Here is a 25052-nt window from a genome sequence, read left to right as displayed (position 1 = left end):
TGTTATGAGGAATTAGTGTTCTCTGTAGAAGTGGGACATGAGCATGATGGTAAGCAAATAGATTAATCCAGTAACACTAAATCTTGTGCTCTAGTCGAACAAATGATGAATAATATGGGCTCCTAATGTGTGGACAACTGGTATGTTCAAGGCCATAACCAAGTTGAAAATACTATGAGAATAACAAGATAGCATTTTTTGTTTTAGATGAAAGACTAAAATTGAATAGGCTAAATCCTTCCTTATATACAGACTGTATATAGGACAAATGTTTAACTGTATGTGCCTTCAAAAGGTGTGATAAGTTTGCTTGGCAGTATGGACTAAGTTGACTGTGCAAAGGACCAAAACAAATCCCTAAATCCCACAGCCAGAGCTGTGATGATGATATTAGCTAGTTAATAAATAAATAAATAAATAAATAATATGGTTTAATTTAGTTCTATTACAGAGTGAACAAAACTGAAAGTGAAATAATTTTTAGAGTTGAAATTTTGATAAACATATAACCCTATTTGAGTGGATGGCAAAGGACAGATAAAACTAGAAACTGCCATTCAGAAAACTGCTGGCAACTTCTTATTTAGTTTTCTGATTTTCATTTTTTTTAACACACATGAGATTTATCAGATGCATCTCATGGCCAAGTATTTACTTGTATGAGATAGGAACCTATGTCCATATGAAAAGTCTTGAACAATGACAAAATCAGCCTTTACAATCACAAAATATTAAAATCAACATAATTTTCTTAACATGAGGATGGAATAATTTCTAATACCCACATAATGGAAATCCACTGTATGATTTTTTTTAAAGGTGGTGTCTTTTGTACCCCACTTAACTCTAGTACCAACACATAGTAGGTAGCAAAAATGGATTCTGAGAAGAGCATGTCTGAATTCCTAAACAAAGCTGGATAATAACAACAAGATGGCTATGCACGCAGGCAAGAGAGATGTGCCAAAATTGGCTCGTAAGCCACTTGGAATCAACTGATAAACTGTGAGCTATGGCCATGCTCCTGGTAACAGATGGCCCGTCTTTCTTCAGGACACATTTGAGAGTGGAAGTACAATACAAAAATTGTTTTTCAAAACATGAAAGTATGCACCTTAGTGCCAGTGGCTCATCTGTAATCCTAGCAACTCAGGAATCTGAGATCTGAGAATCATGGCTGGAAGCCTGCGTGCGCAGAAAAATCTGTGAGATTTTTATCTCTAATAAACTACTAAGATGCCCAGATGTAGAGCAAAAGAAGTTCAGGAACAGTACGCAGGCCCTGAGTTCAAGGCCAAGGATTGGCATAAATAGACGATTAAAAAAGAAATTATGCTCTTTTCTTAAAAAAAAATCTTTCCTCCGTGGAAAATCTTTTGAACAACTTCTTGTCTTTTAATATCTATGCTTTAAGACAGTCAATATATAAGGAAATCAATAAACAACTATGATTACCTAAAAGAATCTAGGTACTAGTGTCTGTAAATTATGCATTAATTAAAGAATTTTTTGAAAACAAGAAATAAGGAGTACTGTAAAACATGTATCCCCACTAAACATAAATAACTCCATCCAGACACTATAATTGCTTCTCCCTAGGAAAGCAAGATGATAGCTGAAGATGGTCTCATGGGAGAGACCTCCAAGCCTATCATTTTCTCTCTCAATCCATGAATTTGTCTTCTAAATCCCAACATAACTCAGTGCCAGGTAGCTTTAGCAAGGGTTCATTTCATTTTATACTCTTCTGGACACCATTTATTCATTTGAAGTACATACAGCCCCTTTTCTAAACTAAGGATCTTCTTTGAAACTTCAGCCACAGTCTGGGAAAACATGGAAAAACAAATTGTGTACTGATAAGTAAGGCACTGGTGTCTCATGTCTGCAATTCTAACTACATGCGAGATGGAGGTAGGATACTTGGGATGAATGCTCAAAGCTATCTCAGGCAGGAAAAACGAAAGTTTGTGAGATTGCCTTTGCAACAAAGAGTTGACTGTTAGCCTAGCTTCAGGGAAGCCTGGCATACATGGATTGTATCCAGGCATGCAGGCAGAAAGGGAGAGATTACTCAGCAATAATAAGCAAAACATTAGGGCTGGAGACTTTAAAAAAAAATTTACCTGAGCATCTGAGTTCAAATTCCACTATCTTAAAAAAACATAGTAATAGATTTAATTAATAATCTGTCCATAAGATGCCTTATAGATATCTTTTATGTGTTATTTTTAGTCATAATCTATAAATTACATGACAGTCATAATCTTATCAAACTTATTATGCAAATAAGGAGGAGGCAAAGGACTCTTCCATGAAATAACAAAAAAAATAGTGATAGGCTTGAAAACTGATCTGTAATCATGTACTTTTCTCCATTTCTCCTGCTTTAGATGACTTGGATATTTTTTTTTACCACTACATGAGAGAGAGCAATTTCTTTAAAGGTACATATGCAATATTCTATGCGGAATTTTATGGCTCTGGACTCGCTGTTCCCAACTGTTATTTTTCTTTCAGGAAACTGGTAAGTTTCTAAGTCCTAAAAAGACTGTTAGTGAGAAATGCAATACAATCAAAGGCAATGGAGTCCATGTAACTAACTGTGAGTTATTTTACAGAAAAGAGAGATGGTTTTTACTGTAAAGCTCTAAGTGTCTCTTATATGAATGTAAAATTATCCTCTGTAGAGAGGTGAGGTCTGAGCATAGAACATCATGTTCATTTCACCAACAATATGAACACACATAACAAGAAAATATGACAAACTGATGACTTTGACTTTTCCTTATGAGTTTGTCAACACACTCAATTAAGTCAAAGGCTGAGTCACAGGAATCACTCAGCCTCAGATTTCAGGGCCAGCCTGAACATTGTAGTGAAAGCTAACCTCTCCCATGTCACCACCATCCAAAAAATGACACAAAGAAATGTAAAATTCTGTTACTATGTGACACTAAATTTAAATAAAGGATCTCACAAGACTAAATAGGATAACAACTCAAACCTATGACCTAAGGACAGCCAATAAAATGGGGGGCTTCCAGTCTTGATATCAATGATTTGGCTATGAAATGGCAGTAATAAAAAGAAAGACTGTGCTTAATTAAATGACCACTTTGTCCAAAAGATTCAAAGAAGAAATCCTGAGAAAGAATGGCAACATAAATTTTCAGAACAGCGATCAATGCTCAGGGCAAGAAAATAAGAAGCATTCAAGAACACAGAAAATAGAAGAGGTGAAAGGAACCTTGGAGAATATTTTAGAAATCAAACTCGGCTGTAACTGAAGACCTCAACATCTACCTTAACAAAACCCACAAAAAAGTCATTATCCCACCCTAATACTAAAACAATTACTAGACCTCATTACCTATGTTCAACATCTGGGTTTTACTAATTACCTCATTATTTGGGCAGCAGTGGGGTTGATTTCAGACCTACTAGACATGTACTCTACTATTTGAGCCACGCCCTGCCATAAATTCTCCCAGTAACTCTTCATTGCAGATTCCACTTAATGTGTTTGAAGGTATTGTACATAGAAATCGTGTTCAGGGAAGTTAAGCTAGGAGCAAGGACTCCTGGAAGGTGACTGGTAGGCAGGACAAGCGTCTCTCCCATGCCTCCTGCTCTGACATGCTATTGTCAGAATCACATTTGGGTTGAAATTGCTCCTGCAACAAAAGGTTTATCTTGTCTGATTGTTGTTCTTAATGTACTTTGTTATTGTTATTTCTCTTCCCTTTTTTTTGCCCTTATGGCTAATCTCGTGTTGTTACTTTGTTACCAGGTCTATTGTATATGTTTTGTATATTTGTATAAACGCATATGTTTATATTTGTTTATTTGAAATAAGGAAGGGAAGGGAGTAAACAAGATGATTGGGAGGAGATGGAGGAGGAAAACGGGGACAAAAACATGAGAAGGGGTATCAAGATTTGAGAAGTAATATACCCATTACCTGATGAGTGTAACTGTAACCCCTCGATACATTATCCTGACAATTAAAAAAAAAATTGCGCTGAATCCGGTTTCCCACTGTTTCCATGATGCGTAGAGCTGTAGTACATTGATTCAACAGCCAACTCTCTCTCTGCCTAATTTAAAAAAACAACACTTCATGTTTTTCTCTATATCACAATAAATGTGTATAGACTGGCTGGTAGTAAGAAGCATCAGCTGGGTAGGGGATATGAAAATGTAATTTAGACAGCTTCCACTGCTTTAGGTTATTTTGTGGTTGAAAGGATCATTCATTTTTCTGATGTTGTCTACTGTACCTCCAATGAGAGGGAACTGGATAGCAAAAAAGATATTAGCCTAATTATTCTGTTTAAACACTTACATCATTTCTAGGAAAACACAAATTTTGAACCTGAAAAGAAATTTAGTTATTTTCATATTGCTTAAATTTAGTTTAGTCTTAGACTTGGGAACCTATGGCTGTGAGTTAAATGTTGCTATGGATCTGAAACAGATTGCCATTGAAAACATGAGCCATACGAGTTAGTCAGCTACTTGTACATCTTCACTTACATGAACATAACAACCAACCAACCTCACTTAGCCATTTATGGCAGAGGACTGTCATAGAAAGATGATTTTTTACTAAGTTCAGGAAAAGTGAATTGGTACATAGATCCATGAGCACACGTCATCTACAGTATACCAAGTTATTAAACTACTACATTTGGTTTATAAATCATAAAATTTATTGGAACTTGGGAAGACGAACCATTTGTATTCTTTGAATATCCCAGTATGCAATCCTTCACCGTAATTAAAGTACCAAAACTGGTTTTCAGGCTTTTTCTACAGAATCAAAATACCACTTGTTGTTCAATGCAAGAATGCATGCTGTAGTTACATTTTAAATTTTTAATTCATTTTCTTTGTCTTGGTATTTCTTGTTTTCATGGCTACAGAGCATCTAGTAACTTTCAAATAACACTAATGGAGAACAGGACAGAGGTGACAGAGTTCATTCTGCTGGGACTGACCAGTGACCCAGATCTGCAGGTCCCCCTCTTTGTCACCTTCCTCATCATCTACATGGTCACGCTGGCTGGGAACCTGGGGATGGTCCTGCTGATTCTCCTGGACTCCCGTCTCCACACCCCCATGTACTTCTTCCTGGGAAACCTGTCTCTGGTGGACTTCTGTTACTCCTCAGCGGTCACTCCCACAGTCATGGCTGGGCTTCTCATGGGAGACAAAGTCATCTCCTACCGTGCTTGTGCTGCTCAGATGTTCTTTTTTGTAGCCTTTGCTACTGTGGAAAATTACCTGTTGGCCTCAATGGCCTATGATCGGTATGCGGCCGTGTGCAAGCCCCTCCATTACACCACCACCATGACAGCCAGTGTGTGTGCGTGTCTGACCATAGGATCCTATTTCTGTGGCTTCCTGAACGCTTCCATCCACATTGGGGACACATTCAGTCTGTCCTTCTGTCAATCCAATGTGGTCCATCACTTTTTCTGTGATATCCCAGCAGTCATGGTTCTCTCATGCTCTGATAGACATGTTAGTGAACTAGTTCTTGTTTATGTAGTGAGCTTTAATATATTTTTCGCTCTCCTGGTTATCTGGGTATCCTACATATTCATTTTCATCACCATCTGCAAGATGCACGCAGGAGCTGGCCATCGGAAGGCTATGTCCACTTGTGCCTCCCACTTCACCGCCGTCTCCATCTTCTACGGGACGATTATCTTCATGTACTTACAGCCCAGCTCCAGTCACTCCATGGACACTGACAAAATCTCATCGGTGTTTTATACCATGGTCATTCCCATGCTCAACCCTCTGGTCTACAGCCTGAGGAACAAGGAGGTCAAGAGTGCATTCACAAAGATTTTGTTGGAGGTAAAATAGGACTTTTTAAATTTTGTTTATTTACCTTCTCAAAGGCAGTTAGGAAATTCCTCAGAAAACTAAATATAGAACTACCCAATAATCCAGAAATGCCACTCTGGGGCATTAATCCACGAGATTAAATTAAAGGCCCTTTGCACAGCCATGTTTTTTGCAACACTATTCACCATAGCCAAGGTATGGACCCTTCCCAGACCCCTCACATGCTCACTTTTTAAGGACAAGAACTAACCCTAACCTTAGAGTTGAGCTAGGATTTATATGCTTTGGTTAAATGAGTGAATTCTAACCCTGTGTTTCCAATGATGTCTTAGGTGATAAACTAGGCATATTCTACTACTGCTGAGTGCTTGTGCAAAAATATACATAATTCTTATAAAGTGATCATTCATTGTAAAGCTTGAGGGAAGTACATGACGTAAATTTTTTTTGTTTTGTTTTAGGCACTGCATCCCTGGGTTTTGTATATACTTAAGTGTATTGTTTAAAGCTCTGTGAAATAAGAACTCTGCATTTGCATGAACTAGCTATTCACAGATCAACATACTGGGACTCAAAGAATGACTAACAAGTGTGAAACACTAGTCTGGAATGAAAAAGCTAAGCAAGGTGGCAAGACCCTGAGTCTAATCCCCAGCACTGGCACATTTTTTTTTAAAGAAAGAGTCAAAACATTTGTAGCAAATGTTTTTCAGATGTTGATACTAATGAGCAATGAACAATTATCCCACACATGCAACATGGTCTGATTTATTACATTCACTTACCATAATGGATAAAACTATTATACCAATTATACCAAAAAGGGAAATTACTGGTAGGAAAGTTCATGAATATGCCTACAGCTTCTGGAGAGATGTTTAATATGTATATTTAATATATATGTTTCTGCCAGTCTTTGTGTATTCTTTTTGTTGTTATTATTATATTTTTATACTCGTCAAGTAAGTTGTATAGTTATTCTGTTTGTATAATATGGTTGTCATTCAACAAATTCTTCCTATAACCTAATCTCTTATTTGTGATCTAGAACACAATACATTCCTTCAACATGCTGATTTCATCAATTGTCCTGGTGGATTCAATGTACAAATGAGTAGAAGTATGTGATTGACTGTATGATGCTGTCTTATTTTGCTTAAATGATAAGATTACTTCCTGGAGGAAAAAAGTGTGATTATATGTTATCATAGTTATAAAACTGTACATATTTAAACCAATCACTCGACTTGGAATTTGGTTGGAATGTGATGTTATCAAAGTAAGCATGAGGTGAAGCTTCTAGTAGTATGACATAGAACAGTTTTAAAGTTCATGTTTTTAAATATTCCAAAGGAGTGTTCTATGAAACAATCACTAAAATATAGCACAGTGACTATGCCAGGAACAGTCATTTAGTACCATAGCCAAGTATTGTGTGCTATATATAATCATTGTGCTATATACTTTCATATGATTGAAACACCTAAATCACCACAGACATCTGTGAAATATGTTGCAAGGCAATGTTTATGTAAGTTGCAACCTCAAAAGGCAACCAAAAAAATAAACCACATCCATTATAATTCTATGGAGCCAGCAGTCTATATATTCAAACTTTTTTTAAAGTCAAAAACTTGTCCTAAAGTAACAGTTTTCTTAGCATGTATTAATGGCATAAAACAGTGAGTTTCATTGTGACACTTCCATATACTTGAATCATAATTATTCACTCATTTCCCTCTTAAGAGAGGGAATCAAGTTCTAAGGGAACAGAGTTATAGCGATGAGTTTTCTGAATTGGTTTTTGAAGTTTCTCGAATTAGCTCTCTAATTTTATTAGAGCTAACATTGACATACCCTTGAGCTGGGAAATTGATCTTTCTCTGTCCTTGGCCTTCCTGGCTCTCCTGTCTTTAGACATACGTTAAAATCTCTTTCATCTGTGTTCTGACTCTCAGGCCTTTGAACTACATCACTAGAGTTCCTGATTATACATTTTGCAATCAGAGATCATAAGACTTCTTAGCTTCCATAATCACACAAGCCAATACTTTGTAATGCATATATGTTATAATGATAAAACAAATATTAAAAATCAAAATTAACAGAAAGATTAATATATGAATATAACTAATAGGAATTGAGTCCTGATTATATGCACATACAGGACTCTATTTCCAGGAAATATCCTGAGAATTCCTAACCTTTGATCTCTAGCTGACATCCATGCTGTGCATAAACAGGAAGTAAAACTTAAGGCAGATTTGTAAATTCCCCAAATTTATCCACATAGTTAGCAAAATCTGCCTCCATTCATCTGACAAGGAATTAATATCTAGGATACACAACAATAAATACCAAAACTAAATAAAAGTCGCTAAATAAATAATGTTGCTAAATGGGCAAATAAATGAGCTCTCAAAAGGATCAGTAAAATGTCTCGTAAATACTTAAAGAAATATTCAGTATCCTCAGCTATGAAAAAAAATGCAAATGAAAACCACAGCAAGATTTCATCTTGCCCCAGTCAGATGGCTATCATCAAGGACAACAAATAAATGTTGGTGAGGAGGCGGAGGGGAACAGACTTCTATAGCTCACTCTTGATGGGACCATCAATAAGCTTAGTGCAGCCACCATGGAAAGCAAAATGGAGATTCCTCAAGAAACTACAACTAGAAGTACAATTGGATCCTGTTCTATTACTCCTGAACATATATCCAGTGGAATGCAAGTCAGTCTACACTATCCATAAGTGTACTCTCATATTTATTGCGGCACTGGTTACAAAAAGCCAGACTATGGAATGTGAGTAGGTGACCACCAAACCATGAGAACCTAAGATTACAGGCATGAACCGCCATGCTCAATTCATTCTGTAGGCTTCAGGAGTTCATATAATGTCATTCTTGTAGTAATATCTCTCTCTCTCTCTCTCTCTCTCTCTCTCTCTCTCTCTCTCTCTCTCTCTCTCTCTCTCTCTCTCTCTCTCTCTCTCTCTCTCTCCTATCCTATTCCCTGCCCTCTCTTGTCTTTCTCCTTTCTCCCTCTCTCTTGCTCTCTTCTTCTCCCTTCCTCTCCCCCTTTCTCCTTCCTCTTTCCCTCTTCTTCCTCTCCTTCCCTTTCTCCTGCTCTGTCCTCTTGCTTTGTAAATCAGACAGAGAAGAGATCAGAGGGACATTAAATCTGCAAGGAATTACTTCAGCAGCAGGTGCTGGAGAGAGAGTGCCTCATAAATCAGAAGAGAATGTATTCATATTAGAAATCTCTTGTAAAGATCATCTCTGTTCACCAAAATGGATACATGTTTCATGCACACGTAGCCATGAAAAACTCACACAGATGTGGGAGTGATTCATTTGGATAAATGTGTGGTTCACAAAGATATAAAACATTATTCACACAGAGAAGGTATGACTTAAACAAAAGTAACTCCAAAGAGGAAAAGTGTATTTTAATCTATCTGAAGCTGAATTATAGCTTTTTCTTCTCACTAATTGCCTCTGAGGTCAATGTGGCTGATAGAGTGAATCTGCCACAGATCAGTATTAACCCCAGCTACATCTTCAGGAAAATGAAAATGATAATGCTAATAATATTGTGAATATTTGCAAATGTCCATTATGTCATTGCATCATGTAAATTTCATATTAATTTCTTGTGACAGAAATTATTTCAGTCTTGGAAGTCATTTTTTGTATCTCTGTTGGAAGCTCAAAATTCACCTAGAGATGAAATTTGTCAATTCCTAAGAAGACTTATTAGCTCTCCAGTCTGCTTGGCAAAGTTCAAGACTGGACTTGAAATATCATTCTTCATTCTTTCACCTGTTTGTCCAATTCTCAAAAGAGGTTAATGTACCATGAACAAGGTTATGAACCACAAATCTGACTGTTAGGACTTAAGCTTGGCTGCTTATGTACTGTGGGGTGGGGGGGGAGGGTGTTGGAAGGAGGGAACTGGAGAATGAACTCAAGGCCGAGGCGTTTCCCTTAGCTTTTTCACTCAAGGCAGCCACTCTGCCACTTGAGCCACAGCTCGACTTCCTTCTTTTTTAGTGGATAATTAAAACTAAGAGTCTTCTAAACTGTTCTACCAAACTGGTTTAAAATCACGATGCTCAGATCTCAGCCTCTTGAGTAACTAGAATTACAGGTGTGACCCACCACTACCTGGCTGATTCCATCTATTTTTGAGGAATTTTGTTTTCAGAGTTTTTCTTGAAGTCAAAGTATTCTATGTTCAGAGCCAAGTACCACTTAGACTTTTCTTTCCATGAAATCCCTAGAGGAATACTAGTACTATTGGGTTCTAAATATTACTCCATGTTGTTCAAAATTTAGAAATTTAGAAACAGTCTCTTGGAGAGTCATATATCACTAAGCTATTAAAGACTCAGTGAAGTACTATTAGAAATTAATAGTAAGCTTTTTAACTTACCTGCTTATGGAAATACTCTTTTCTAAACAACTCTTTTAACTCCCTGTAGTGTTTAGACTTGGACTAAAAAAATTAGACATATATAACCTATGGGAGCAATATATCTCAAAGCAATTTCTATTCTTTAAATACTTCATTCAGGAAACCTCATATATAAACTTGCCATTTTTAAGTCTTTCTTTAATGAGCTGTAGTGTTTCACAGGATATATTTTTGCCATGTTTATCTTCTTAAAATACAATTTTTCTATAATATACTCACTAAAAACAAAACTTCTCAAATAAATGCGCAACTTAAAATGTTTTGTTTACTTCATTGATGAAAATAGTTGATAACTAAAATAATCAGCTGTTCTAATTCATGCATCTTAGAGGTGAAGCAAAAATTAGCTTCAAAAGGAGATAAAGCATTAGTATTTGAGGATTTGAGGATTTTTTGAAGGTTTTCCTAGAATTGGAGATTTTTGATGCTAGAACCAGAAAATCCAGGCAAATCAATGTACACTGGGTATGCTAAGTGGTTGTGAGTCTTTTGTAGTTGCTTTTTTGTTTTTAGTTACACTCCTTGCATATTTTTCTGTTCCACCTATTGGCCATGCATTATTTTTGTTTAATCCTCACAACCCCAGGAAATAAGTACAATTTTTGTCTCCATGTCCCAAATGAGTAACTTAAAACAAAAGTTTCATGCCTTATCCAAGGAGCCACAGTCTCAACCCCGTCACCAGGCTCTAGAGACCCTGCCCTAACCGCTTCCCTTTCCGGCCTTTCAAAATGAAACTTGCAGCTACTGCCAAGAGTGGGAAGCCATGAAATCCATCTTTGAAAATAAAAGCACTTCTGGTGATGAGTAAAAGAATGTGGACAAGCGTAACCCACTCCCTGCTGGGTGAGATAGAAGTGAGAGAAAGAAGCTTAACAAGCCATAATCCAAGAAGCAAGTAAATCTCAATACGAGCTTCTAATGTGTTATATACAGGCCAAGCAAGCTGAGTGCTATTTTCAGCTCTAAGTTATGAAATACAATCACATGGGCAGGTGGCCTACATTTTCAGTCTTTATGTGGTGAGGAATTTTGCGATCTAAGTGAGAATGTCGTTCTACCAACCGTGTTTGGAAAATGTGGCTAGAATCCTACAGATTCTGGGCATGTTGGCAAGAAGAGTTAGCTAGTACTACAGAATGGTAGATTTCAGAAAATCTGGGGTCTAGACTGTCTTCTCTCTATTGTCACATGATATGAGGAAATCGGTGAATGTTATTTGAGAGTTTTATGGGGCAGGCCTTAGTTGGTTCATCTGAAAACCATGACAAGGTGATGAGATCAATCTAGAGCTTAAAAAACAACTTCTTGCAAAGCCACCAGAGTGGTGTGGAATCCTGGCCCTCCTACATAACGCCTATGTATCTCAGCCTCAGTCTCGCCATCTATAAAGTGATTCCTGAACATATGTCCTTCACCACCAGTTAGTGACTCTTCCCCAGCCCTTCAGCCTTCAGTAAGTCACTTCACATCTCTCCATCTTGGTTCCACCCACCAGAAAAGTAGACTAATAACTTAAATGACAAGGGTCATGGTGAGAAAGAATGGAGGTGGCAAATGGGAATATCTCTCGACACACATTGGAAATCTCGCCACACATAGGAAAGCCTTAGGAAACATGTAGGGATAGGAAATGAAAATGATGTGCACTGGCTTTTGCTTATGTCAAAAAAAAACAAGTCGAGTGAGGTGGCTCATGCCTGTAATCCTAGCTACTCAAGAGGCTGAGCTCAAGGTTCAAAGCCAGCCCCGGCACAAAAGGACCTGAGACTCTTATCTCCAATTAACCTCTAGAAAATGGGAAGTGGGGCTTGGCTCAAGGGTAGGGAGTTAACCTTGAGCTAAAGAGCTCAGGGACAGCACCCAGGCTGAGTTCAAGCCCCATGACCCACAAACCAAAAAAAGTAGGGGGGGGGGATTGAACATTCAAGATTTATATTTAGGAGACTGTTGGCAGCACAGGAGGGTAAGACAATAGAATATCTGGATATCAAGCATTGTCCCAGAATTAAGTGTGAGTGAGTGAGTGCATAAGGAGACCTCACAGATCAGATTCACTGGCAGATTCTGACACTTGAGGAAATCCCAGCAGGCAGTGTTTATTGAGCAACCCCTGTGAGAGAAAACAAGCAACAGAGGAAGATGCTGGGATGCCATGTAGTTCCGGCCTCACCCGATCCTGAAGAGGGGAGTCAGGCACTGTGATGATCTTCAGTAGCTCTCAGAAAATGAGGGAAGCCTGGACACCCCTGGATGACCAATCTGGGGTGCCAGTTGTCTGGAGGAGGTAAATTCCTTTAGTTGATAAAGTTTGGTTGGCTATGAAATCCAAGCGGTTCACACTGGCATCTTCTATAGGAAGCTCCATGATCAGCAACAAATACTTAGACTTCTAAACAAGGGCAATGTGAAGGAGAGAAGACATTGCTAAAACACAAAAAATAACATATTGGTGCTTAAGCCCAATTTGGCTCTAATTTTAGCCAGGCCTCAAACATCACTCAGATAGAAAGTGACCATCATTGAAACAAAGAAACAGAAATGTGTTTGTAAGAAGGAAGGGCAACTGGATCAGAAAAATCCAGAGGCGTTTGTTCTCACAAGCACAAAATGGGGTTGTGGCCACAAACCAGAGCCACTGTGCTGTAGGAAGTGGTGGGCGGTGGGGAAAATACAGTCCAGCCTGGCTCTGTCACTTCCTGCACCCGAGACTTTGTGAGACCACTTCTGTTTCCTAGGCCTCAACTTCCTTGTCAGTGTCATACAATGGTAAAACAAAAAGAACCCAAACCTCCCTCTTACGCATAGTTACCAGTAAGTCACACCATTGTTTCCAAAACAAAACAAAAACATGAAAACCATGTTCATTTGCTAGTAAATTAAATTTGGTGGTAATGCTTTCTCTACAAGATTCACTGTTTCTGCTCTTTTTTCACTTGTAAGGTTTAGATACATCTCTTGTTCATTGATGAGTTTTCCTATTTCTTGGAACATTTGGTATTTCTACACAGTTTTTCCAGTTTCGTGAGACCATGTTTACAATATAATGCCTGAAAAATCTCTCAGATGCTCCCTCTCTCTCCCTCTCTCTCCCTCTCTCTCTCCCTCCCTCTCTCCTATTAGGGATGTTTAGCTAGGTTTTATGACAGAAACTACATGGTGTTCACCTAAGGGAAAAGGAACAAAGGTTATTGAAAGGATAATGAGAGGTTTTCAAAATCATAAGTAAATTATTTTAAAAAAAAGAAAAGCTTTTACCGGGGCTAGGAGTTTGGCCTAGTGGTAGAGTGCTTACCTAGCGTGCATGAAGACCCAGGTTCGATTCCTCGGTACCACATACATAGAAAAAAGCCTGAAGTGGTGCTGAAGCTCAAGTGGTAGAGTGCTAGCCTTGAGAAAGGGCCTGAGCCCAAGCCCAGGACTGGCCAAAAAAAAAAAAAAAAGCAGTTACCAAGGGCATTTCTGAGGATTAAACAAGTCAGGCAGAGAAAGCATCTTCTGGTGGAAACAATCTAACCAAAATCTTACTACTTTCCCTGTAGTACTTATTTCAGTTCAAGTTGGAGGGACCGAGGACTCTGACAGGCTGAACTCCAGTGCAGGACAGTTTGTGCTTTATCTCTGGGAAATTCTATCTCAAGGGGCAGAGAAGGGAAAGTTCTTGTTCCATAGGTCTGGGGCAAGAAAGAGAACATCAGAAATTCTCACACCATCTGCCCAGTGAAGGAAAAATCATTCCTTAATAAAGTCAGGATATTTTTTTGTGGGTCATGGGGCTTGAACTCGGCCTGGGCGATGTCCCTAAGCTCTTCAGTTCAAGACTACCACTCTACCCTTAGGCCAAGCCCCACTTCCTGTTTTCTAGAGGTTAACTGGGGATAAGAGTCTCAAGTCCTTTTGTACCCTGGCTGGCTTTGAACCTTGATCCTCAGATCTCAGCTAGTATGAACAGCTAGGATTACAGGCACAAGGCACCTGCGCCAGGCCAGAATATTTTTTTTAAGTGGATTCTAGATACATTAAACAATGACTAACATTACTGAGAGTTCTCAGGTAGTACTTAGATGGGTATATGTTCACTGTTGTCAGAGTATAAATTACTGCAGTCCATTTGGAAAATCTCCTATAGAATGCAATTGTGTGTCACCATTCAGGAACAGAATATCACATCAGCATTATTCATTATTACCCAAAACTGGAGTAAACTAATTGAATGAGTATAAACAATAGAGTGGGTCATTACATTTCATATGTTTCTATTGGCTTTTCTCAATGATATGTAGGCAGTTCTTTACAGACAGATAGATGACAGAAACAAACAAAAAAAAATGAGCGAGAGAGAGAGAGAGAGAATGTAGGTGCACTTGCAGTAAACCTTTGCTGTTTATATATGCCATAAATACCTTTGCCTCTCTTGCACAAACACACACACACACACCTCGAAAAATGGTTACAGACTAGTAACTATTCATTCCATGTTGTGGTTAAGATCTTTGGGCTTGTAGTTAAATAGTTGAGTTGATGGGTTCTACAGCAATTCTTCTATAAAAGTATGAAGCAATGATACCCAGGCTCTATGTCTTGTATGATATAGAAGGAATGGACTGAGAATTTAACGGTTTGCCCACTTCTGGCCTGAATGGCTTAATTTCTCACAGGAACTTGCCAGCAGGTCATGTCCGATGCCATCTACACAACAGGGCTGTCCAGGTTGGTCAGGAACTCTCCACATATCTCTGTTTACCACATGAATACTGACAGCATAGCAAGGGTTAGAAAGAAGGTGGCCATTTTGAAAATGCCTCCCCATCGATTATTTCATTTGGCCTTCATAACAGCCTTGATCTTGGTATGAATTGTACCATTGCTATCACCTTAAGAAGGAAATATGCTTAGAGATGAGGTTCTTGTTTCATGGGTCTCTTAGAGAAGCCAATTCTCTCGTCTTGGGATTTTGATCTTTTAGCTACATTAACCCTTGGAGCCCTGGCTCAAGTACCATCTCTCCAAGCAGTCTTCCCTGCTCAAAGGTTTCTTTCTTGTCCCTGAAGAGTTCTAATTAGCACTTTCTACATTATTTCTCATTTGACAATGGACACAAATGCCTTGAGCTCTCTATTGGCATGAGCCTCGTTGTGTTGCACTGTTCATAAACTGTTCCTGAAGCAAGTACAATTTTGTCTCCACTTGGTTCCTCCATGGACACCACACCAAATCATTCCTACTGCTTGTACCAGTGAATATTGACTGGAGCTTGGCCATTTCTGTGGGCTGCCACATTCACAGAGCCAACTCCATCCTTCGGAATGGAAAAATGAATGTGACCGGATTTACCTGTGCTGTGTGGAATACAGGAACAATTCCTGTTGATGATACTGAACAGTGAGTCATTAAGCTCAAAGTGCAGTCTATGAGTGGACATGTAAGCGGGAAATTCCCTTTGCTGAAGTAGGAATTGAATCCTATAGTCTTGCACTTCCTTACTTCTTTCTTTTCCCAAGAGCACCTTCTATACTGCAAAGACTCATCATCAAGAATTGCCTATAATTGTTTTATATATCAATACATAGGGCAGGCTAAACAAAGCTGACACAAATATCCACTCTTTTTCACAAGTAGGAAGGAAGTTAATTTCTCAAAGCTCTGCTTTCTTCAACTGCAAAATGGAAATCAAAAACCCTACTTTCTGGAGGAAAATATGAAGGTAGAAACAGAATCATTTCTTCTCACAAATCAAGATCGCTTGTAGATTGCAAATTCTGAAGAATAGTCAAGCAGAATTTGATTCTTGGTGGGTTTAAATGAGTGGAACTGTGGGGATTGAGGTTTTTCCATTGTGAAATGAGATGGTTAGTATAGATAATTTTTACTTATTTTTCATTTTTTTCTTTTTAAGGACATATAGGAATTGTGCTGTTCAGATTATTTTTAAAGGTTTTCTTTTGTGTATGTAGGGGGCTAGAATGTATGACTCTTCAATTTCAGCTTTAATTGTCAGGGAATTCTACTATTTTAAGATTCTATTTCCTGTACATAAATGTTGAGCAGATCGTCTAATACACAAAGGGTGACTCATCCTTAGAATAATTTGATTATGATCCTTTTCCAAAGAGTAGTCTAGTCTGCTATATGAAATTACCACATTCTGCTTGGGGTCTTTCAAATAGGAAATGTCCCTGTGTGTTTCTGGCACTGCCTTGAGCTGCAATCCTTCCTCACAGTATGTCTCTTTCCCCAGACCATTCTCACAGGGAGAGGGCGGATATTGTTAATAACCAAATAGGCATTTAGGCACTGTATGACAGACTTCCCACGTGCCAGAGAAAAGCTCCCCGCAGGAATGTGTACTCTGTGCATTGACATTTTCCTGGTGATAAGATGCCTCCTCCTGTGTAGCTTCTATAAACAACTACTTGCATAATGACAGCTAGAAATGGGCTTGCTGCAGAACTGAGAGGTTCCCAGGCAGGAACTGCTGCACAAACTGAAAGGAAAGGTTCCCATTAGAAGGGGTAGAGAATGGGAGGGAGCTGAGTTGCCAAAGTATGTGAAGGGGCAGGAATCACAGCAGCTTTAGGAAACATGGATGTTATGATGGATGCATTGGCCTGCTTCATTTCATGTTGTCTTCCGCTTATCTGCTTACACAGATCAAAGTGACTTCCTGAGGTTACATAACTGATGAGAGGAATAAGGGTTCATTCAACTAGTACTATTATGTGCTCATTTGCCATCACATGTGGCGCCTATTTGAGGTGGTCCCAATAGAACTATGAAGTCAGGGGCCGGGAGTTTGGCCTAGTGGTAAAAGTGCTTGCCTAGCATGCATGAAGACCCGGGTTCGATTCCTAGGTACTACATACATAGAAAAAAAAAGCTGGAACTGGTGCTGAGGTTCAAGTGGCAGATCTCTAGCCTTGAGAAAGTCCAAGGACAGTGCTCAGGCCCTGAGCTCAAGCCCAGGACTGGCCAAAAAAAAAAAAAAAAAAAAAGAATTATGAAGTCAGTAGACCATTAACTGTTGGTTTCTGCCTCAACTTGGGTAAAGGAAATAATGTAACACTTAAGACATTTAAATTGTAGACATGAGAGTTTTTCATAAATATCTAAGAGCTTTGAGATAGAATTTCTTGCTTAGCAGAGCCCCTAGCTTACTCAGGAGGCAGAGATCTGAGAATCTTGGTTCAAAGCCAGCCCAGGTAGAAAAGTACATGAGATTCTTAAGACTTAAACTACCCAGAGAAAAGCCTGAAGTGACACTGTGGATCAAGTGGTAGAATGCTAGCTTTGAGCAAAAGAAGCTCAGGGGCAGTGTGCAGGATCTGAGTTTAAGACAGGGCTGGCAGGAAAAAAAAAGTTCTTGCTCACACTGAGCATAAAACAAGGCTTAGAAGACAGTGAAGAAAAGGGGGAGTAGGAGTTAGAGAGAAAACATGCAGGAGGAGGGATAAAATATCAATTATATGAGGTAAGGGAATAGGCTGAAGTAAGATTAGAATGCACTTAATGCTTGGATAGCTGCTTTCATTGCTACATCTCCAAATCAAACTACTCTTCAGCTCTGTGACTTTGGAAAGGAAGGAGTTGTGCAGTGAATTTCAACCTTTAAAGGCTGGGCTTCTATGTGTGTTGCCGGCTTGGCCTTCCTGTTAAGAAGAGGAGAGGCACAAGATAAATGAGGCATGGAGTCACTGTCCAGGCTTTGTATTGAGAAGCTGTTTTCCAAGCAATGCCAGCCACGTGCTATCTTCATCTTTTTCATCTCTGATTCCAAACCTCTTCACTTCTTTCTCTACATATCCTATGATTTACCTTTCTCAGATAGAACCTTCCTGGGGCAGAAGCTGTTTGATCTAAAACTACTTGATTTAGACGAGTAAAAATCACCAATATGTATATTTGAGATTTTGAAATCATGAACTATGGTGTGTCTGAGATTATTTGCAGCTACAAATAAAATCAAGCAGTGAATGTGTGAGAATCAAAATTAATTAACACTCCCTTGCCACTCACACACATTTCGCTCACACCACTTTGCACTTGACACAACACTCAAAGGTGGACTATGCATAATGGTGCAATTCCTATCTTAAGCAGTGGATCTCCAGGCAGATTTTTTTAATTTCATACTTAAATTATACAGAACAGTACAGTACAACAGAAACCCAGAGAAGACTGCATTTTTTGAAAGAAATAAATGTGACAAAAGAGCCTAGGAAGCTATTTATGTGAATTCATAAGAGATTTGCCAAACTTAGAGTACTAAGAAATGCAATATTTTAATTCAGAAGACAAATGCCCCCTTTCATGGACCTTGGGAAATTTTTTTTAATCCAAACTTTCTGCAAGCTTTGATAAATATGTAAGACAGAAACAAAAAACACAGAACAGAGTGTAGGTTTTCTAAAGAAAAGTATGCTTGCTTGGGTGAAAGTTTAAGCAATTCATCTACTGAAACCATTACATAGTTCTGAATATACTTTCTACCACAGTTACCTCAGCACTTTAGCAGAAGGTGATAGTAAATACAAAGGACCACAACCAGTGAGTGAGACAGGAATGTGACCTGACTCTAGAACAAATGTTCTAACTTTTAAATTGTACCTTTACTGAAATACAATTAAAATATTAAAATATTATTTCTCATTATTGGAAAATTGCATAACAATTTATTTAAATTATTGCAATAAATGGAGGTATTAACTATCTGATTTGATCATTATACCTCTTGCATATGCAATCAAATGATCACATTGCAATCCATAAACATGAACAACTGAAATAATCATTATTCTAAGAAGTAACTTGAACTCTCAAAATGATGATCCAAAGAAATGCAAAAACCTAACACTGTGCATTCAAGGTGACAAAAACCGAAGTGGAAGGCATTGTGTATCTCTACACCAAATGTAATAGTCAATGGAAATTTTCTTACAATTAAATGTAGGAAAGGGAAATGTAGTTATATACTTAGATCTTCTCCCTTCAATTATCCGTAAACTAATGCAAGAGGACCTGAATGTCCCAGGTGGTTGTTATTCATCAATGGTAAGCTTATCTTCTGGAGTGAGACCTTTCAAAATGCTGTTGTATACAATTTCTGACACTTTCCTTGAGGAGAAAGACTCAATACCTGTTAGATATCAAAAGTCGTGATAGCAAGTTAGGTCTGAGAGAAGACCCCTCCTTCACTTACCTGCCTACTTCCTACCTAAGGTTCTTGAATATTTTCCAGAGAGCACTTGTCACTTCTTTGTTCCTCGGGCTATGGACCAAGAGGTTCACAACAGTGTAGAACACAGATGCTATTTTGTCTGTGTCCACAGACTGGTCAGCACTGGGCTGTAAGTACATGAAGATGATTGTTCCATAGAAGATGGACTTTGAGGTGAGACGGGAGGCATGGTGAAGAAGATCTTCTATCTTCCTTCAGTAGACTGCATGCTTTGAGTGGCAATGGAAGAGATAAGAAACAAGGACACCAAGAGGTTAAAAAAGACATTGAAACCCACAACAAAGAAGGTGCATGCCCTAGAGCACACAAGTGCCAAGAGTGGAGGTACGTCACACACACACACACACACACACACACACACACACACACACACACGATTCATTTCATTTGAACCCTACCACAAAAGAAGAGTCTGCAAGTATCTGCTGTGTGGATGGAGACACTGAGGAAGCCACAGATGCAGGAGCCAGTAGTCAGAAGTATGCACACACACCTGCTGCCTTGGCAGTCATATAATGAAGAGACCTACAAACTGCTGCATGATGGGTATAGGCAGTGGAGACCAGAAGGTCGGCCTCAGCAGTGGTAAAAATTCTCAAAGAAGAACTGAGCTACACACCCATTCTAGGAGATGGTCCTGTTCCCTAAGTGCAAAGCAGCCACCATCTTGGGAGCTATGTCAGAGTAATCCAGATCTTAAAAGGAAAGGTCACTGAGGAAGAATACATGGGAGTATGGATACAGGAGTCCATATCACCATCACCCCTGCATTCCCAACTAGAAAGAAGAGAGAGATACACAAAAATACCAACAAGACAGGAGACGAGATGGGGGTTATCTGATAATCCCAAAAAGATGAATGACTTCTATGAAAAATCAATTTGAATTTTACCTGGTGGTTAAAGAAAATGAGCCAATAAAATCCAAATAAAACAATAAAAATAAATAGTGGGATAATAACACGCACACACACACACACATACACATGTGCACACACAGAGAGACACACACACACAAGCATTTCTGTGAATTGAGAATGTTCCACAGGCTAATCTCTCCTATATTACTATAGCATTTGATCCTGTCAGATAGCTAACATTATGCCTGTTTTATAAATGAGGACCTTCATACTGAGTCATCTTATTAGTAAGGTCAGTATCAAAATTCATACCTAATGTATCTGAATCCAAAATCCATAAACAGTATGAATTCTTTTTTTCTTTCCTTCTTTTTCTTTTCTCTTTTCTTTTCCTTTTTTTTGTGCCAGTCCTGAGGCTTGAACTCAGGGCCTGGGCACTGTCCCTGAGCTTCTTCTGATCAAGGCTAGCGCTCTAGCTCTTGAGCCACAGCACCACTTCCAGCCTTTTCTGAGAAGGTTATTGGAGATGAAAGTCTCAAAGACTTTCCTGCCTGGCCTGTCTTCTAAGAGCAATCCTCAGATCTCAGACTTCTGGGAAGCTACACATAAGCCACTGACACTCAGTTTGAATTCTTTTAAAGCAACCTACAGGTTTTTTTTGTCATTGGGGTTTTTTTTCCCTGTGTATATGGTACCAAGGAATCGAACCCAGGGCTTCATGCATGCTAGGCAAGCACTCTACCACTAGGCCATGCTCACAGCCCTTGAATTCTTTTTTTACATATTTATATTATATAATATAGATTATATTGTGTAACATAGTTTTAAAGGCTTTATTCAATTTTTGAAGCAAAAGAAGAAGAAATATGGATTAAAAAGTAGAAACCCATCATCTGTTCTCTTCTTCATGCAACTTGCTAGAGATTTCCTAAAATATTCTAGGCACATATAATTAAATAGTTATTAGTTCTAGAAATCACAATGGCTTACTATATGATAAGTATAGCTCCAATGGTTCTACCTGCATGTAAACCATTTTCCCTTAATATTAATACTTGGGGGATGACTTTTATTTTCCTCTTTTCACCCAAAGAAGACTGTACATATGACAAATTCCAGTCTGTTAACAATTTCTATTTTACCTTTGCAAGTAATGGTATTAAATATAATTTGGTAGATGTGAATATAAATATAATTAAGAACGCAAGTATATATGTGAGTGTAGATATATGTGTGTGTGTGTGTGCGTGTGTGTGTATACATGCATACATGTAGATATCTCCACCTCTTTATCAGAATCCTTTGTTGTTGGTCCTGGTTATAAGTAAGGTCTCCTTCTTTGCACTCTCAAAGCACTGGAATATTATCACATAATCAGTTAGGCAATGCCACAGCACCTTAGCGTTCTATAAGTCCCTTTGGACAGTGACTGATTCATCCTGATTGGCTTGAAAAGCCTCCCGTGGTTCTTTGCACACATAAGTAAAATATCTGTTCAGTTGAAAGAGCATCAATGGCAAAAGTATTAAAATATTATTTCATGCTATATAATTTCACAACAATCAAGCTATTGGGTGTTTTTTCTAGCTGTATCCACACTTCCTGCTACAATATTAATTTAAACTTATGGTGATAAAAATGTTCAGAAGGAATAATGAGTTTGTCTGTGAGGATCAAACCTGGAGAAGGGCTCTTGGCCTACTTTTATAGCATTCCTTCTTCTTAACACTTTCTCCCAGCCTAAGGTGGCTTCTCTCACCTCTAATACCAAAATAGATAGAAGCCAACTCAAAAGAGAGAAGAGAGGAATGTATGAAAAGAGGGGGGAATGGGAGATACATGAATTTATTTGAAAGAGAAAAAAAATGCTTCTGTTCTGCTTGGCCTCCTTAGCCTTGGAAATTAGCTATCGCTATCAAGTAGATGAGGGGCTGGTGTTTTGTTTTGTTTTGTTTTGCTTTCAATGACACAAACAGAAAGGGCCAAAAAAGCCTTATTATAATAAGTGAAATTATCACTGCTAACAAATGAAGGGAAGGGAGGGAGGGAGGAAGGAAGGACGAAAGGAACCAGCTCAGCTAGTCATTTCTGGATGGCCATGCATGTAATAGATCTGGATATTCAAGAACTGGTTCAGCTAGGTTGAAAAAATACCATGGGACAGAGACAGTGACAAATTCTACTCCCTTTCATTTCCAATTTTCTACCTTTATAAACAACACATTTTTACAACTCTTCACTACGTGTTTGAAGTGTCTTTTTGTTCATATTTTCATTCTTCTGCTGCTTCATAAATTTACATCCAGTAATGTTTCAATTAACTTTTGACCAGCAGTATTTTCCATTACATTAATCTAATTCTTTGACTCCTTTTCTTTTTTTGGCTTTTGACACTTTCATATACCTTATAATTTAGCAGTCACACTCGTCTGTAATCTATAAAGAGCAGTGTCCTGATCTTATACACTTGGAAACGGATGCCTGTGGTGGTAACCTTCAAGGTCACATGACTACTTAATTATATGCCTATCCACTAGTTGAGAGCCAACCTTTTCAACATCAGCGCTACAACCATTATGACTATGTACTGTGAAATATTAGCAGTTGTCCTGGCTTCTACTTACTAGATTCTAGAACACCGATGCCCTCCCCAATTTGTAACAAACATAGATATCTCCAAACTTCAAAAATTGCCCCCACATACTTCCTGAGGAATAATAGTTCATTGGCTGAGAATTATAGTTCTAGAACTATTTCTAGAATTTAACAAACTTTTTCGTTTTGATCTTCAGTCATATTTACTTATGTATTTTATTGAATAGATAGATGGTAGATATAGAAATACACACATGTAGAAAGATATAGAAATATAAATACATTGGTAGTAGGTAAAGATAATATAAAGACATAGGCATATATAGTTACACATATGCATACACCCAGACACAAAGAGATTGAGATGTGGCAAGGTGAAATGACTAATTCAAGGTCAAAATCTCTAATCAAATAGGACTTCTCATTGATTGACTAACTTCTCTGACAAGGAAATACTGACGCTCCCATATCACACACCATCCTCTCAACACAAGAGAAAATTTCAAACTGCCAAGAGAACTTACATGGGACTTCATCATGAGACCTTGTGGTCTCATGAAAAGGGAGGAATCCAACCACTGTGTAGTTAATGGTGGATACTCAAATCAAGCTAATTTGCCCATATTTTTGTTAAACTACAGGTCAAGCATGTGAATTTGTTTCCCAGACCATGTCATTGGAGGGGCTGTCTAAACCAAGACTATTCAAACATTATCTCTGGACACTCCTTCCCATCCGTTCTTGTGAAACGTGGCAGAGGAACTTTGAGAACACGAAAGCAAATTCAGTCTTTTATACCAACTTCTAAGCCTCTTCCTCCTAGAAAAATCCACTGTTTCTACCCACTACAGAATGTTTCTTTAGAAAAAAGGTCAAGGAAAACACATCTATATCCTTGGGATTTATGAGATCTTAATTCAGAACTGCCTTCAACTTCAAGGTTTTTTAAAGTCTAAAGAAAAAGCTGTTTGATCTCTGAGGACCTTGGATTTCAGATAGTGGAAAAAGTTCCTGAGGCTATGTAATACAAGCAGAAAGGCAGTTCAGTGGCCTTTGCATCTTACATGAGACCCTCAGTGATCATGCCCAACTGTGTGAGAGGTCTGAGATTGGTGAGAGGCTCTTATCAGTGTGGATTTAGGATCCTTCAGAGACAGGTTCCCTGGAGTCTCAACCCCAATTCAGTGTTCAGTGACATGGAAAGCTACAAACAGAACAACAGTTCCTGAGGGAATGAGAGAATCACTGTGGTGTGAAGGGTCCTGCAAGATTCCCTTGAGAGCAAAGGGGAGTCCAGTCTCTTCTAATCAAAAGCTGTTTATTGAATGATGAGAAAGTTCTTCCAAAACTATGTCCAAGGGAATATGAGGGTGTACTCACTCAATAGGTATTCTTCATGGAAGATCTATACTGGAAACTGGGGCTTTCTCTAAAACTAAATAAGGGGGAACATTTAATGGGATTTTACTTACCCACTAGAAAGAATGATATTGTATCATATGTAAAGAAATGGGAAGACTTGGAAAAGATAATGTTAAGGAAATTCAATCAAGTACAGACAGACAAAGGATCCTGGTTTCCCTTTGTATACAAGGAAGCTACATTTAACTCATAAACTTAGTAGTAAATAATTTGGATGGTATGCAAGTGTCTACATATGTATTAACTGAAATATGGCAGATTTGAGGGAGATCTCAAAAAGTGAAATTCCTTAGGAAGCCAAAATCAAAGTTCAGCAAATTAAAACACCAGGATGCAGATACATGAAAAGGGTGATTGGAGTCAAGGGGAAAGGTGGAGATAAATGAAGAGAAGAGGGGGAAAACTGCAGACAAGAATCCAATGTACTTTCTAAAAAAGACAGAAGAGTAAGGGAAGGAGTGAGGAAGAGAAGGATAGGTGAGAATGCTGGCATTGATCAAAGTATGTTGCAATCATAAAAACTGTTTTGTTAAGTGGCAACTCCTTTGTACAATTATTTGGGGATAATAATAAAATTTTAAAGTGGCACATTATAGA

At 38.4% G+C, this 25052-nt stretch overlaps 1 protein-coding gene across 1 annotated transcript; it reads left to right on the top strand.

Moving 5' to 3' along the window:
* The first annotated feature begins 4938 nt into the window (after positions 1–4938).
* Positions 4939–5880, top strand: LOC150052573 (olfactory receptor 5B3-like). The gene has a single exon (XM_090348716.1). It carries the CDS (start codon positions 4957–4959, stop codon positions 5878–5880), a length of 924 nt encoding a protein of 307 aa, XP_090204842.1. The 5' UTR covers positions 4939–4956.
* The last annotated feature ends 19172 nt before the right edge of the window (positions 5881–25052 follow it).

This window comes from Megascapheus bottae, chromosome 16 (genome assembly GCF_031878675.1).
Source record: "Megascapheus bottae isolate mThoBot1 chromosome 16, mThoBot2.hap1, whole genome shotgun sequence".
Lineage (NCBI taxonomy): Eukaryota > Metazoa > Chordata > Mammalia > Rodentia > Geomyidae > Megascapheus > Megascapheus bottae.
This window is presented reverse-complemented; position numbering and strand designations above follow the sequence as displayed.

Excerpts from the sequence above, each read along its gene's own strand:
- LOC150052573 (XM_090348716.1), top strand. The coding sequence starts at position 4,957 with ATGGAGAACAGGACAGAGGTGACAGAGTTCATTCTGCTGGGACTGACC.